Source organism: Vulpes vulpes, chromosome 8 (assembly GCF_048418805.1).
Source record: "Vulpes vulpes isolate BD-2025 chromosome 8, VulVul3, whole genome shotgun sequence".
In the NCBI taxonomy this organism is placed as follows: domain Eukaryota; kingdom Metazoa; phylum Chordata; class Mammalia; order Carnivora; family Canidae; genus Vulpes; species Vulpes vulpes.
The window spans coordinates 31,587,483-31,604,731 of NC_132787.1; the positions used below are offsets into that span (position 1 = coordinate 31,587,483).

Consider the following 17,249-nt stretch of genomic DNA (forward strand, 5'->3'; position numbering starts at 1 on the left):
TAATGTTTGCCTGAAAGCCTGAATGAAAAATTTCACCTAGATTACGAAAAATTACTAAAAGCTAAATTAAAATTCTAACTTTTCATTCAAAATAAATTTTCAAATATCATCTTAATATTATTTCTTAGGTAACTAAAAATATACTAAAATTAATTTCTAGGATATTCTACTTACTCTCTTCTTCAAATAAAGATAGCCACTTCCACAAATACACACAAATGTTCAATTATCTAAAATAGGCCATTAACATGCCTGCATTTCTATTCTTAAGCCTACACAGTGACTTACCAATTCTTGGGGTAGTAGTGCTCTGTTCTGCAGGAGATGAAGTACTAAAAGCAGAAATTGGAATTTTCATCTGTATGGGACCTCGATTATTTGATGGACTATAGAGTCCTGATGGGCCTACTGTAGGTAAAGAAGTCCTTGTGGCTTGTACAATAGAGTGTGCTGTTGGAACAGCCTGTACAGCAAGCGTTGTCCCTAATGGTGCAGCACTGGCAGGAGAGTTCCTTTGAATACTGGGACTGGCCACGGAAGGAACATTGTTTGGTTTAGTGGGGTTTGGCAAGGCTGGCAAGGATACCGGATTTTTGGTAAGACCACTCACTGTAGGTGGGCTTTGTACAGAAATGAATTCAACGTTGCCAGATGGTTGATTAGTCACTAAAGTCCCTGGATGGCTCTGTAGGAGTTGAGGCTGGGAGGATACCGCAACAGGTACATGCAAAATCACTGGTAAAGGTTGTAAAGAGATTGTAGGTTGGGGATTTCCACTAGGCACCTGAGTAGTAGCAACTACTGTAGCTGTGTTGGGTGCAGGAAGAACTGATGTTGCTGTCAAAGAACCAGAAGTCACTGGAGTCTGCAATTTAGGTTGACTACTGACAACAGTTGGAGGAGTGACAAGACTGGTTGAAGAAACTACAAAAAGAAAAAAGAAGTATCAGTTTAAATGACTGTCTTCATTTATCAGCAAGCATAATTCAACAAGATAAAATTTAATGACTACATCTACTACAGTAGATATAGCCAAATCTTTCATAATAAAATTTCTTCCAGATTTAAGTTTTGGAAATTCCTGGAATTAAATTGATAGAAGTATTTTTGCACCTATGTTTGGCACATGGCTTATGATTATTATGGAAGACTGCTATCTCAGTGTCAAAACAGTATCTGAAAATTACTATCGTCACTTCAGATTAACTGGAAAAATGACTGAAAACTTGGTAAAACTGTACAAACATTTTTGAAACTACCCTAAAAACACAAATGCCTTAGGACACTGACAAAATATAAACTCAAACAGATAATCTAGCAAGAGTCATCACTATTAATGAATGAAGTAAGCTTTGATGTGGTATTTTATCACTTGAACCATGTGTGAAACCTCTGTGAATCAAGTTTTACTAAATTACCTGACAGGAGCTAGTATGGAGAAGCTGCTTCGACTGACACTCTAGTGACATTATATGATTTGGGTAAAGAGGGGTGATGAATTAAGAAATAAGGGAATTAATACCTAACACCAGAGAAACAAAAATGCTAGCCACTAGAAATTTTTTGTTTTGTTTTTTTGGGTTTTTTTTTTTTAGATTTTTTTTTTTATTTATTTGTGAGAGACACGGGGGGGGGGGGGGGGGGCCGGGGCGGGGTACAGAGAGAGAGAAAGAGAGAGAGAGAGAGAGACAGAGACAGAGACAGAGACACAAGCAGAGGGAGAAGCAGGCTCCATGCAGGGAGCCTGACGTGGGACTCATCCCGGGTCTCCAGGTTCACGCCCTGGGCTGAAGGCATCGCTAAACCACTGAGCCACCCAGGCTGCCCTGGAAGTTTTATAGTAATTTTGGTTCCACTATTTGTTTATTCTCATTTGAACAGGTTTCAAATTGATGAACAAATTTCTTTCTTATTGTTCTGTCCTCTTTCCAAAATCATAGGCACACTAGAACAGCAATCTTCAGGGTTATCCAGGGGGACACCTGGGATTACTGTGACCCTTTCAGGGAGGTGGCAATGTCAAAATTATTTTATAAAAATAATAAGATATTACTTGATTTTTCTCAATGTGTAAATATTTGCACTGATGGTGAGTAAAACTTCTGATGCCTCAGTACAAAACTCAAGGTAGCTCACTACTACTCAAGGTAATACCGCTCACTACCTAAATAACTCTTCTAATTGTTTTAAGCTTGAAAAAGTTATTTTTAATTCAAATAGGTTATTTGTGTTACATGATACAGGTCTGTTATTTTTAAGTAAACATTTAAAAACTTGCTTTAATTTCTACTACAGTAAATATCAACATAAGCCACAAAAACAAAAGCTCTTTGGGATTCTTTATATTATTTTAAGATTACACAGGGATACAGAAATTAGAAAATTTGAGAAACACTAGAGATTTGAATTTCTGTATTTTCATGTATATCTGTATTCCTGGCTTTTTGATAAAATTTTGTAATTATTTAATTTTAGATAAATACGCTCATTTCCTTAGATCATATCAATCTCAAAAAGATGTAAGAAAAGACAACCAAAACCTTCAATTACTAAGAAAATGTCATTTTTGTATTAAAAAATATTACCTGTATTCACAGGGGTTGAAAAGGATGGTGGTGCACTCTCACTTACATTCCTTTTGGACTCCAGCATCTGTCTCACTGTGCCTGCATTTCTACAACATATATACACACAAATAGTCATAAAAATGCCATTCAGGAGCATCTCAATTTATAAATACTGAAAGCAGTGGCTGATAGGGGAAAGGCTGGCAAGACTTGAGTATGGTGGCATGAAAGTGCCAATGAATACAAAGGTAAAGACAGCACATAGACTTCAGCATGCTGGGGTCTATGGAATTAAGGAAGAGTCTGTCTCTTATATTCTAATGTTCTCAACACTTTTACTTTTTATGTAGATCTGCAGACATTAGCTTTTATCACCCTTGATCAAAGCATTTCTCAATTACTATGAAAGAATACTATTTAGTATAAGTGGTTAAAGAAATCTTCAACGACCAAAGAAAGCCTTATAATAAATTAGCAAAGCCAGTAACAACAAATGAACAATATAACAAAAAAGAAGAAAATCTAAATCCAGTATACTCCAAATACATATCTCTACAAAAATAAATAAGAATACATTCTAAAATTTTCCTATAATTATAAATTTGACAGACTGTTTACAATTCTCACCTGTACGGCACATTGTTATTATTGCTGTTGATGTCAACTACAGACTTTCCTGGTGACACCGGTGGGTTTGGTGGATTCTGGGGAAGAAAAATACCCAGGTAAAATAAAACCCAATACACCAGGAATCTTTAAGAATAAGATCTTATCTTGACTTAATGTGATTTCATAACATATATGAATGTTGAATTATTATGTTGTGCACCTGAAACCAATATTAAAAAAAAAAAAACCTTATATGCTTTCTCAATATATTATCTGTTACTTCCAGAAAATATTACTAGATGAGACAAGAATTTGAATCTTGGCATTGCCACTTAAATTACTTAATCCACTGAAACAACTGCTTATTTTATGAAAGATTAATATAATAATTCCTATGCCTCGTTTTTTAAGATAAGCAAATAAAGAATGTGAAAATGCTTCACATGCTGTAAGGGTTCAGTAAATATTAATAATTTGAATCTAAAGAATAACTAGACATAGTCATTCAATATCTAGTGAATGCCTCCTACATACTACGCATTACTGACACCAAATTACCAAAAGAAACTCAACAAAGTACATATTTATTCTTACCCAGAAATAGTTGATTACCAATTAAGTGGTGCCTAGGGTCACAAATCAAATTTCTCAAATTAAAATAATTTTTACAACTATTACTTATAAAAACTACTTGCCACTATGTGTTATAACTTCAAAAAAAGGTATCTCAATACTAAACTTAAGTATCAACTAATTTCAGCCTTTTCCTCCAAAACACAAGGAATATAGAAATGGAATTCTTATACACATTAATTACCATTACTTGGGCCTCCATCAGTAATTACACTATCATCATATATTTCTTAAATTAAGAAATATAAATAACTGCTCAAGACTTGATTAAGTGTAATAACATTAATAAATATTAAAACAAATGTGATAAGTGCTGATCATATCAGCAGATGCCACTAATTATTCTTTTCAATCAACAAATCCTGATGCTTTTTATAGGATAAAAGAATAATTTTAACCAGCAGCTATAGCATTATAGTTATATGTGTAGAGAAAATAAGAGATAAAATTACAATGAATTGCTCTACAGGTGCTTAAAATCTTCCTGTGGACAAAAACATATTAAGCAAATAGAAAAGCAAATTAAAGTTAACAGTGCAGTACCAATGGAAAAAGTTTTAAAAAAAAAGTTTTTGAGGAAAATGCATCTTCAAATAGGTCTTTGAATAATCATTACATCCAAAATAGTTAAAATGAAGATAAAGAACATTTCAGAGAGAAAAATAGAAAAAGGAGTTAAAAAGCATAATAAATAAACTAAATACAACTGACTTAGGATACTGTATGGTCACTGGATGGAAGACCTTAAGTTCTACACTGTAGTGACATCAGCAGATGGCAAAATAGGAAGACCAACACCCTCTTTCCACATGGGATAGACCAAATTTCCTTTGTCAGAATTCAAGAAACTAGTCTAAGAGGTTATAGGACCTCCAAGAAATAGCAAGGCAAAGACAAGGTGCATTGTAGTGTGCAGGAATGTCTGTTTCATTTACCCATCATACCCCAAACCCCCCAGATACAGTGCAGCACGATCAAAATTCCTCACTGTGGCTTCTCCTTTAAAAAGGAGAGAAGAATGAAACTTTCATGCAATATTCTTGCTTTTCAGTAGACTTTCCAAGGCACTGGTTTCTGTTCTACCTGACTTGGAGGAAGAGTCATATGTTGAATGATTGGGGGCTACATGAGAAATAAAGTGAGCCTATTAGTTTGGTACAACATCAGAAAAATCAAACTAGCACAAACAGACAGTAGAGAGATGTCCAAAATTATGCCTTACAAAACCAAAACTGTAATATAGAAGACCGAAGTCAGTGGAGAGCTTCTGAGTAGAAAGAGCCAGGACTCTTCAGATAAGAAATTATACATATATAATATCTTACATAATACAAAAGAGAGCTAAAGTAAGAAATTGTCACAAGAGACAAAAAGGACATTATATAATGGTAAAAGCATCAGTTGACCAAATACAATATTTATACACATTTGTGCACATAACATCAAAACCTCCAAATAATATATACATTGACAGAATTGAAAAGGAAACAGACAGCAACACAATAATAGTAGGAATCTTTAGTATATCATTCTATATAATGGGTAGATGATCCAGAGAAAGATTCAATAAGCAAACAGCAAAACTGAACCAATACCAAAGACCAAATGGACCAGACATTTGCAGAAATTTTCACCCAACAGTTGAAAAACAAATTTTTCTCAAGTGCACACACAACATTCTCTAGTACAGATCATATATTAGGTCATAAAATGACCTTACCAAATTTATAAAGATAAAAATCATATCAAATATCTTTTCTAACCACAATGGAACAAAAGAAAACTATAGCAGAATGAAAAATGGAAAAGTCACAAATATGTAGAAATTAAAATACACTTAAAAATCTAATGAATTAAAGAAGAAATCATAAGAAGTATTAGAAAATATCTTAAGACAAAAATACAACATACCAAATTTATGGAACAATTTATGCAGCAAATGTACTAAGAGGAAAACTGATAGTGGTAAACGTTTCCACCAAAAAGGAAGAAAGATCTCAAATCAACAACCTAACTTAACACTTCAAAAAACTAGAAAAACAAACTAAACTCAGGAGAAGGAAGGAAATGATAAAGCTTATAGCAGAAATAAAACAGAGAACACAAAGTCAATAGGAAAAAAAAATCAACTAAGAGTTGGCATTTTAAAGTATCAATCAACAAATTGGCAAAACTTTACCTACATTACCTCTGAAAAAAAGAAAGAAGACATAAACAAACAAAATCATAAATGAAAGACAAGGCAACAACTGATCCACAGAATAAAAACGGATCACAAAAAACTACGATGAACAATTATACAGCAACAAATTGGGTAACCTAGAAGAAACTGGCAGCTTTCTGGAAATACACAACCAAGACTCAATCAAAAAGAAATTAAAATTTTGAACAAGATCTATATAAGTAGTGAGACTGAATCAGTAATCAAAAACATTCTAATAACAAAAAATACCAAGGACCAGATGACTTCAGTGCAGAATTCTACCAGACACTTAAAGACTTAACAGCAGTCTTCCAAAGAACTGATGAGAAAACTTCCAAACCCATTTTATGAAGCCAGTATAGCCAGATAACCAAAACCAGACACCACAATAAAAAAAAAAAAAAACTATAGCCTAATATCCCTGATGAACATAGATGTAAAAATCCTCAACAAAATACTAGCAAACCAAATTCACCAGCGTATTAACATGACCAGGTTAAGATTTATCACTGGAATGCAAGGAGAAATTGACATGAAAAATCAATCAATGTATAAATCAATCAACTGAACACCACATTAACAAAATGAAGGGGAAAAAACTACATGATCTTCTCAACTGTTGTAGAAAAAGCATTTCATATAATTCAACACCCTTTCATCATAAAATAAAAACATTCAAGAAATTAGGAATGGAAGGAGACTACTCCAATATCAAAAGACTGTATGTCAAAAGTCCATAGCTAACATCATACTCAACAGTGAATCAATTAAAGCTCTCCCTCCTAAGATCAAGAACAAGGGCAGGTTGCCCATGCTCACCAACTTCTATTCAACATGATATTGGAAAGATCTCACCAGAGCAGTTAAACAAGAAAAAAATATAAAAGGCAACCATACTAGAAAGGAAGAAGTAAAGTTTTCTCTGCTTCAGATTACATGATCTTATAGCAGAAAACACTAACGAATCCATTAAATAAAGTTCAAATGAATTCAGTAATGGTGCAGGATAATAATAGGAATAATAATAGTAATAAATATTAAACTATGTGCTATATAATTATTATAATTACATAATAACTACTACTGTTAATTTACATAATTAAGTTATAAACAATTATAGTCGAGCAAAAAATCTATTTCTATATATTAACAATGAAAAATCTGAGAAAGAAATTAAGAAAATAACATATCATGAAAGAGAATAAAGTATTTAGTAGTAAACTTAACCAAGAAAGCAAAAGACCTTTAAAATGAAAACTACAAACACTGTGTAATGAAATAAAAGATACAAATAAATGGAGATATCCCATGTTCATGGACTTGACCACTTAATATTGTTCAAATGTCCATACTATCCAAAGTGATTAAAAGTTTCCATGTAACCTCTATCAAAATTCAACATTTTTTGCAGAAATAGAAAAAAAGCATTCTAAAATCCGTATGGAATCTCCAGGGATTTGAATTGCCAAAACAATCCTGGAACAGAACAAAGTTGGAGGCTTCATACTTCCTGATTTCAAAACATGTTACAAAGCTACAGTAATCAAAACACAGTGGTGCTGGCATAAAGACAGGCACACCAGAACAAAATAAATATCCCAGGAATAAACTCTCACTTACATGGTCAACTGGTCTTCAACAAGGATGTCAAGGTTACACAATGAGGAAAAGACAGTCTTTCAACTAAAGGTATGAAAACTAGACATCCAAACACAAGAGAATGAAGCTGGATCATTATACCATATACAAAAATTAATTCAAAATAAATCAAAAGCCTAAATATACAACCAAAACTAAAAATTCCAAGAAAATATAGGGGAAAAGTTTCATGATGTTGAATTTTGCAATGATTTCTTGGATATGACATCAAAAGCACAGGCTATTAAAGCAAAACAAAGGAAGTTACAACAAACTTAGAACCTTCTACACATCAAAGGAAACAATGAACAGAGTGAAAAGGAAACCAATGAACAGGAGAAATTAATTGCAAATCATGTATCTGGTAAGAGGTTAATATCCATCCAGAATATATAAAGAAGTCCTACAACTTAACAATTAAAAACAAGTAACCTGATTTAAAAATGGGCAAAGGACCAGGGCACCTGGATGGCTCAGCAGCTGAGCATCTGCCTTTGGCTCAGGTTGTGATCCTGGGGTCCTGGTATCCAGTCCCACATCAGGCTTCCTGAGTCCCACATGAGGCTCCCCGTAGGGAGCCTGCTTCTCCCTCTGCCTATGTCTCTGCCTCTGTGTCTCGCATTAATAAATAAATAAAATCTTTTTTAAAAAAGGTGGGGCCAAAGGACCTAAACAGACACTTGACCAAAGATATGCAAAATGCCCAACAAGCATCTGAAAAGATGCTCAACATCACTAATCATTAGAGAAATTCAAATCAAAACTCAAATGAAATGCCACTTCACATCCATTAGCAGGGCCACTATTACAAAACAGAAAATAACTGTCAGCAACAATGTGGAGAAATTGGAACCCTGTGCCTTGTTAGTAAGAATGTAAAATGGTGTGACCTCTTTGGAAAACAGTATGGAAGCTGCTCAAAAAACTAAAACCAGAATTACCACATGATCCAGCAATTTCACTTTTGGGTAGATTTTCAAAAGATTTGAAACTAGGATCTCAAAGAGTTACCTGCACACAAATGTTCACGGTAGCATTATTCACAAAAACCAAGAGATGAGAGCAGCCCAAATATCCATCATTAAATGCATGAATAAAGAAAACGTGGTATCTATTATATACATAAAGTGGAGTATTATTCAGCCTTTAAAAAGGAAATCTTGGGAAAAAAAAAAAAAAAGGAAATCTTGGGGATCCCTGGGTGGCGCAGCGGTTTGGCGCCTGCATTTGGCCCGGGGCGCAATCCTGGAGACCCGGGATCGAATCCCACATCGGGCTCCCGGTGCATGGAGCCTGCTTCTCCCTCTGCCTGTGTCTCTGCCTCTCTCTCTCTCTCTGTGACTATCATAAATAAATAAATAAAAAATTTTTTAAAAAATCAAAATAAAAATAAAAAGGAAATCTTATTACATGCTATTATACAGATGAAACACTCACCAAAAAAACAAACCAAAAAACAAACAAATAAACCCCAAATACTATATGATTTCACTTATGAGACATCTAGAGCAGTCAAATCATGGAAATAAAAAGTATCAAGTGCTGAGGGGAAAGGAAATGGGAGATGTTCTATAGTATGGAGTTTCAATTTTGCAAGATGAAAAATATCTAAAGATCTTTACACAATGTTAATATAGTTAATACTTCTGAACTGTGAAGTTAAAAATGATACATTTTAGGTTATGTGTTTATAGCACAATTAAAACAATTTCTAAAATTCAGTAAAAAATTAAAATATAGAATTTAGATTTAATCTAAAACTTTAATCAATTACATCATTGATTTTTCATAAAAGATGAGAATATCTCTACTTTTTTTTAAAGATTTTTATTTATTTATTTATTATTATTTATTCATTCATTCATTCATTCATTCATGAAAGACACATGAAAGAGGGTGGGGGACAGAGACACGGCAGAGGGAGAAACAGGCTCCACGCAGGGAGCCGAACGCGGAACTTGATCCCAGGACCCCAGGACCATGCCCCGGGCCAAACGCAGGTGCCAAACTGTTGAGCCACCTAGGGATCCCTTTACATTTCTTTTATAGTAAGAACTAGAAAGCATATAAGTTAGAGATATCAGTCATAAGACAGTAACAGATTAGATTATAAATGTGGACTTAATAGCAAACTGCGTTGAGGATTTTCTGCTCTTTTAAAAATTAAAATAGAATATATTTCAATACAAACCTGCATGGTGGGGTTTGTTTTTAACTGGTTAATAAGACAGGACCAAAGAGCAAATCTAAATAGAAGAAAAGCACTTAAAGTACTGTTTCTTTACTTATTTTAATATGGGAGAGAACTAAAGTTTTAAATTTTCATTCTTATCTCTGTTTTTAAAACCTAGCATGACACAGATGTAAAAGTATAATGGATACCATAATTAAAGAGAATTAGGACAGGAAAGAACAAATTCTTGAGATTTCTAGAAATGTCTCTCACAAAAAGAAAATATTAACAAGAATGAGTAGATAGATTTGGGCATGTAAAACTGGCCTTACTCAAAAGCTAATTAAGAAAGGAAAAGAATTTGAAAGACTGAAGACCACCTCAATACTTTTCTTCAAGCATCACACACCCTAATTATTCAAATTAATATTTCTAATCTTTAGGAATTATACAGTACTTGTTGTTTCCATAATACTTAGAGCTCTCCATGACAAACCTTTCAGGGACTGTAATATGGAACAGTTGTAGATCTTGACTGTGGTAAAGATTACATAAACCTATATATATATGATAAAATTGCACAGAATTATGCATGCATGTGTGCGTGCACACACACACACACATCATGAATCCATGTAAAAACTGGTGAGAAATGATAAGGTCCATAGACTACTTAATAGAATTGATATCAATATTTTGGTTTTGATATTATACTGCAGTTATGTAAGATTTCACTACTGGGGGAAGTTAGGTGAAAAGTTCACAGGAGTGTACTGTTGCAACTTTCTGTACATCTATAATTATTTCAAAATAACTTTAAAGTTAAGTAAAGAAGATGTCAAAATGAATGAAGACAGAAAAATCCTACAGTAATAATGATTACTACTGAAATAATTGTTATTGGCAATTAGTAAGTGCCAGGCAATGGAGCTCTTAACATAAAGAAATGTAATTTGCCCAAAGAGAAAAAAAAGTCCAGAGGAAAAGAAAGAAATTAAACTAAAAACTATAATGCAATACATTAGCAATATATTAAAGATACGTATTACAGAATAACTGAGGAAATAACCAAAAGCTAAAGGTAGACTATATATTGGAGTTTATGTTATGCCATGATGTTTGAACCTAACTGTGTGGAGGAAGAAAGAAGAGAAGAGGGCTACTCCAGGTAATGGAACACTAACATACTTCGGAGGAAGTAAGAGACTAGACTAGGACGCTAGCAAGAATGTAAAAAGAAAAAAATATGGTAAGACGGATCCCAAAAAGATAATTTTAAAAATGAAATGAAAATTTAACTTCTAGAATGCCAAAAATAGATTAATATAAGTGTTGATATATGAAAACAGTAACTCAGGATTAGAAAAGAGTTAAAGTGCTAGAGCTATAGCTCCAGAAAGAACATACAGGAAGTGCACAGTATGAAAGCAAATTTCAGACCTATAATAAAGAAAGACTTTCCTAAGACTTTCACCATTTCCTAAGATTACCACTTAGAGCTAATTATTAATTAGGCAAAAATAGAAATTCTTACTTCTTGTCTTTTCTTAAGATCTTCTTTGGCTGCTCCAAAGCGTTTGGTTAACCTGGCTATCTTGGCCTAAAAAGAAAAAGCAAAAATGAAATAGAAATCAAGTAATATCATGGTACTAAAAAGGAACTCATGCATATATTACAAGAAACCCACAAAAAGCCTTATTTCAGCCAACTACGCAAACTAGGGATTTCCTTGCTTTACATACCAAGGAACTTCTTAGGAAATAGTCACCTGAGAAAAAAAGTTAATCATCAAAAAAAAGTTAATCATCAACTCAAAAAAAGCTAACGAATAAATGGACACATATATCCATTACTCAAAACTGTTTCTTGAATTCAGCAGCTACAGATTTACTTATTGCAGGGAGGGGGCAGGGGTTCAAAAAGTTATTTTCAGTTAAAACTATTTAAAATAGCATTTTATAAATCATAACCAATGAAATATTGTATCCCAGGGTATGCTAACAGCTTTCCCACTTCCATTAAAAAAAAAAAAAAAGTCCACCCAAAATTTTGAGTATTCTGAATCTGTACAATAATTTAAGAGGAATCTAGTCTTCCTATCTGGGAACATAGTACATTACTATCAACTCAAATTTTCTTTTTCTGTCTTATGGTGTTGAAATTTTCTTTTTGGTTTATTCTTAACTACTTATTCATTTTAAATATCTACCATATATGAAACCTTTTTCTCAAATGTTCTCATTGTTCTTTGTTGATGTATAGAAAACCTACTGTAACGTTTTTCTTCAATCAGGTAGTTTCTAAATCTTTTTCATCAGTTTGCCAAGATAATTCTATTGCATTCCCATCATTACTCTTAATTTCTTTATCCTGTCATTATTTTATTGTGCAGACTGCCAACAAAACTCTAAATAGCAGCACAGATAACAGGCGTCTTTGCCCTGGTCTCAATTTCAATGTAAATACTTCTACAACTACTAAATATGATTTGAGTTATAATTTGAACAGAGTTCCATATAACTTCGGCTTTCTACTTCCTTACTAAATAAAATGGACTTCATTGGTATAAAGTTATAAATAATAAAGTTCTCTTACTTAAAGAATCTCCTCTGGACCGTTGTCTCCTTTTTGAATCCTTATGTAGTTTATTTGTACTAATTATTTATATTTCAAAAATTAATCTACTTTTAAATCTTCATGAAAAAATAAAGTTTTATCCTCATTGCTCAACATTCAAAAAGGGCTGGGCTTTTTGCTATTTAACTCTTTCTTCCTTGTGGGGGCTTAGCTTATAATTGTATTTTCCTAGTACTGGAGATGAACATATAATATTCTTCTAATTTCCTATTTAGTAGTAATGAATTTAAAATTGTAAATTTCCATTAATTAATTAATTAATTAATTTGTGAATTTCCCTTTGAATATTGCTGTGGCTTTAACTTACAGTTTTGATATGCAGTACTTTAATTACACTTTTTATCTAAAAAGTGGAGAATTTCCATTTTTACTTCCTGTCTCAAATTACCCAGAAATATGTTTTAGGGGAGCTACGGTCTCAGAGGGGTAGAAGAGCTAAATATTTGTTGATAACTTCGATTTTTATTACACATTTGCAACTGACTCCACAGCAAATGACAACTTTCTGCATTTTAAGACTTTCTTAGAAGTTACTATAATTCTCATCTTGACAATGCATCAGAAATATACAATCTAAAAATTATACAACCTTTTACTTAAAAAATAATTAAAATCATGGAAATAACTGTTGAGATTTACTTAACGATTTAACATCTCTGAAAAAGTAAAAATTCACAAAACTTTTTCATGATTCAGGAAGCAACCAATCCAATCCCTACAGTAATATGTAAGATATTCCAATGCTGAAAATTATTTTCAGCTCTTGTAAAATGTTTAGTACACATAAAAGAAGCCAATAATTTAAAATAGGCCTTAATAAAAGGATATGGATAAAAGTCATATCACAATTATTAAAACCTTAAAATTGATTTTCAATAATTCCAAACTAGCCCATTTTGAAAAAGAATAACTATGAAAATCAATAAAAATCTACTTTCCTGTATCTAGAGAAATTTATACTTTAAAAATTTTATCAGGAAAGAGAACTTCTGAACTTTCCTCTAAATTCTACCTAACACAATTCTACTCTCACCAAATTTTTCAAGATATAGTAAATTTTTACAGTATTGCAAAAGGATCATGAGTCTCTTAAAAATGTATTCTTTTAATAAATGCTGTCTTTAAAAAAAAGAACACTAATACTAAAATTAGTAATTATATTATTCCTGACAGCAAAATATCTAAACCCAATTTGTTTATTTTCAAATGTGTTTTAATTCTGAATTTTATAAAACTCATACTAGATTTTGCCAAAGTCAGTCAAATATAATAAATGAATATATATATGCAAATCAGGAAGATGTATTCATCAACTGCTGTGGAATGATACAGAATATATATAAAGTTGGATTTTCAAAACGTTTGTTGTCAAGTGTAACCAAGAAACAGTAAATAATTAAGCAAACTATATAATTACTTGGTGGAGTATGTGATATATAAGCTTTAGACACTGGAGAACTCAGAAGCAATAATAATAAAAATACTGGAACAGAGCGGCATCACCAAAAATGACTGAGTACCTCAGGGTTCAGTCCCTTCCTAAAAGCAACTAACGAGTTGACAAACATTGTTAGAATCAATTTTTGCACAACTCTAGAATCTACTCAAAATCTCAGAACAGTGGAGCACTTGCGTGGCTCAGTTGCTTAATTTCAGCTCAGGTCTTGATCTCAAGGTCGTGAGTTAAAGCCCCATGATGGGCTCTACACTGGGCATGGAAGTGGGATCTACTTCAAAACACTCAGAATAGCCAAGGAAAGACTTGGGGGAAAATAAAGCTGCTACTTTGCAGTAAGAGAACAGTGTTGTCTTTTAGATTGTGGATTCATTATTCCCCACACCCAGAGCAGGAGCAGTTGTGAAGATAACAGAATGCCTGCTTCAGGCTCTAGTGCCACAGGAAGCATATGGACCTTATTTTCACTGGCAACTCCCTTAAGGACCAAGCACAAAGGACAGCCTTTGTTTCACCCAATTGGAATAATTCTAAAGGCTGGAGCAGCATCTCAGACAGCTCTTCCTAAAAAGATTTAAAGGCAAAGGTATTGGCAGAGCAGCCTGGGGCAAAGGACAACAATTTGGATAAGCAATAGATAGAAAAGCCTGAGGAAAAAAGGTTGGTAAAGGTGACACATGGCATAAAACTACTCTAAAAGCTCTTAAATCGGGATCCCTGGGTGGCGCAGTGGTTTCACGCCTGCCTTTGGCCCAGGGTGCAATCCTGGAGACCCGGGATCGAATCCCACCTCGGGCTCCCGGTGCATGGAGCCTGCTTCTCCCTCTGCCTGTGTCTCTGCCTCTCTCTCTATCATAAACAAACAAACAAACAAACAAACAAATAAATAAATAAATAAATAAAAGCTCTTAAATCAAGAAGACTATGCAAATGCCCAGGAAAGAAAAGCCTAAAATGGCCTGAAAAGACCCTAAACTTTCACTTACACAAGCAGGAAGTGAGGATAAGGCAAGTTGAATAGGGTAAATTGTACTGAAGGAGTAAATCTGCAAAGATTGGGAAAGCATTCTTTTTCTTCTTTCTTTTTTCTTTATTCTACTCCAAGCATTTAAGGTAACTGTCAAAACATCACCTGAACACTCAGCTAATGAAATACAAACTTCAGTGTCCACATAAAACAAAAAATCTATACTTACCAAAAATAGTCTAGAAAAGTCATCAAAACAACAAACAACAAACTCTGGCTAATGGGGGAAAAAACCTGATTCCCAGAACTGCCACATCACAATAATTCAAAATATGCAATTTTCAACAACAAAAAATTAGGAGGCATACAAAGAAACAAAAAATAAGAAAGTATTGGCCATTGGCAGAAAAAATAATGAAAAGAAAGACAGTTCAGGTATTAGACTCACTAGACAAAGGCTTTAAATGAATTGAAGATCTGTTCAAAGAGCTAAACTTAAAACACACACACACACACACACACACACACACACACACGAAAACCAGGAAAACAATGTCTCACCAAACAGAGTATCAAAGAGCCAGAAAGAAAACATACAGAATTCTAGAGCAGAAAGTATAATAAGTGAAATAAAAAATTCAGCAGTAGGGTGCCTGGGTGGCTCAGTCAGTTAAAATGTCTGACCTCTTGGGCAGCCCTGGTGGCGCAGCGGTTTAGCACCGCCTGCAGCTGGGTGTGATCCTGGAGACCTGGGATCGAGACCCACATTGGACTTCCTGTATGGAGCCTGCTTCTCCCTCTGCCTGTGTCTCTGCCCTTATCTCCGTCTCTATGAATAAATAAAATCTTAAAAAAAAAAAAAATCCGACTCTTGATTTTGGCTCAGGTCATAATCTGAGGATAGTGAAATCCAGCCCTGCATCAGGCTCCGTGCTGGGTGTGGAGCCTGCTTGAGATTCTCTCTGCTTCTCCCTCTGACCCTCCCCTTGTATACATGGTCTCTCTCTCTCTCTCTCTCTCTCTATATATATATATATATACGCGCGCACACACACACACATATATCTTTTGTTTGTTATATATATATAATATATATATATAATATACATACAGATATATATACATACAGATATATATATATATCAAAAAACAAACAAACAAACAATCCAGCAGTGAGAGTTAACAGCAAATATGAGCAGGACCGAGCTGTAGAGAAAAAAGAGTTTTGTATACTTAGTGAAAATAAGTAGGTATTAATTTAGGAAGTTAAGTGCAGGTCAGCCTGGGTGGCTCAGCGGTTTAGTGCCGCCTTCAGCCCAGGGCCTGATCCTAGAGACCCAGGACTGAGTCCCATGTCGGGCTCCCTGCAAGGAGCCTGCTTCTCCCTCTGCCTGTGTCTCTGCCTCCCTCTCCCTCTCCCTCTCTCTCTCTCTCTCTGTGCCTCTCATGAATAAATAAAAATAAAATCTTTAAAAAAAAAAAAAAAAGGAAGTGCAATCTCCAGAGTAATCACTAAGGAAAAAATTAAGTAAATACACAAAAAGAAAACATGTAAGGAAACAAAATGGTACACTAGAGGAAAAAAATATATATCAATGACAAAAGATGGCAGTAATGAGGAATTAAAAAACAAAAAGAGGGATCCCCTGGGTGGCGCAGCGGTTTAGCGCCTGCCTTTGGCCCAGGGCGCGATCCTGGAGACCCGGGATCGAATCCCACGTCGGGCTCCCAGTGCATGGAGCCTGCTTCTCCCTCTGCCTATGTCTCTGCCTCTCTCTCTCTCTCTCTGTGACTATCATAAATAAATAAAAGTTAAAAAAAAAAAGATTAAAAAAAAAAAGACTAGAAGAAAAAACAGAAGTCTTTCCTTATCAATAGCTACTTTGAATAAAAGTAAATAGATGAAACCTTCCAATCCAAAGCCAGACTTCAGCAGGAATGGATAATAAACCGTGATCCAACTATATGCTGTCTATAGGCTTCATCAAAATTTAAAACTTTTATGCATTAAGGTACATTACGTTATCAATAAAGCGAAAAGAAAACTTATAGAATAGGAGAACATATTTATAAATCATATATCTTAAGTGTTCAATACCTGAAATATGTAAAGAATTCTTATAACTCAACAACAAAGAGGCAAAAAACCCAAATTAAAAATGGGTAAAGGAATGTTTATAGCAGCAATGTTCACAAGAGCCAAACTGTGGAAGGAGGCTCGGTGTCCATCGACAGATGAATGGATAAAGAAGATGTGGTGCATGTATACAATGGAATATACTCAGCCATTAGAAACAACAAATACCCACCATTTACTTCAACGTGGATGAAACTGGAGGGTATTATAAGTCAGTTGGAGAAGGACA

At 34.0% G+C, this 17,249-nt stretch overlaps 1 protein-coding gene across 26 annotated transcripts in view; it reads right to left on the minus strand.

Annotated features, from left to right (window-relative positions):
* The window catches only part of ATF7IP (activating transcription factor 7 interacting protein), a 110,862-nt gene that overhangs the window by 23,084 nt on the left and 70,529 nt on the right, over positions 1-17,249 (minus strand). For all 26 annotated transcript variants that reach the window (XM_025995186.2, XM_072765976.1, XM_072765978.1 and 23 more), the window contains 4 exons: positions 11,358-11,423; positions 3,195-3,271; positions 2,586-2,674; positions 289-924 (listed from right to left, as the gene is read on the minus strand). In XM_025995186.2, coding sequence (XP_025850971.2) covers positions 289-924; positions 2,586-2,674; positions 3,195-3,271; positions 11,358-11,423 — 868 coding nt within the window. The remainder of the gene's footprint in view (positions 1-288; positions 925-2,585; positions 2,675-3,194; positions 3,272-11,357; positions 11,424-17,249) is intronic.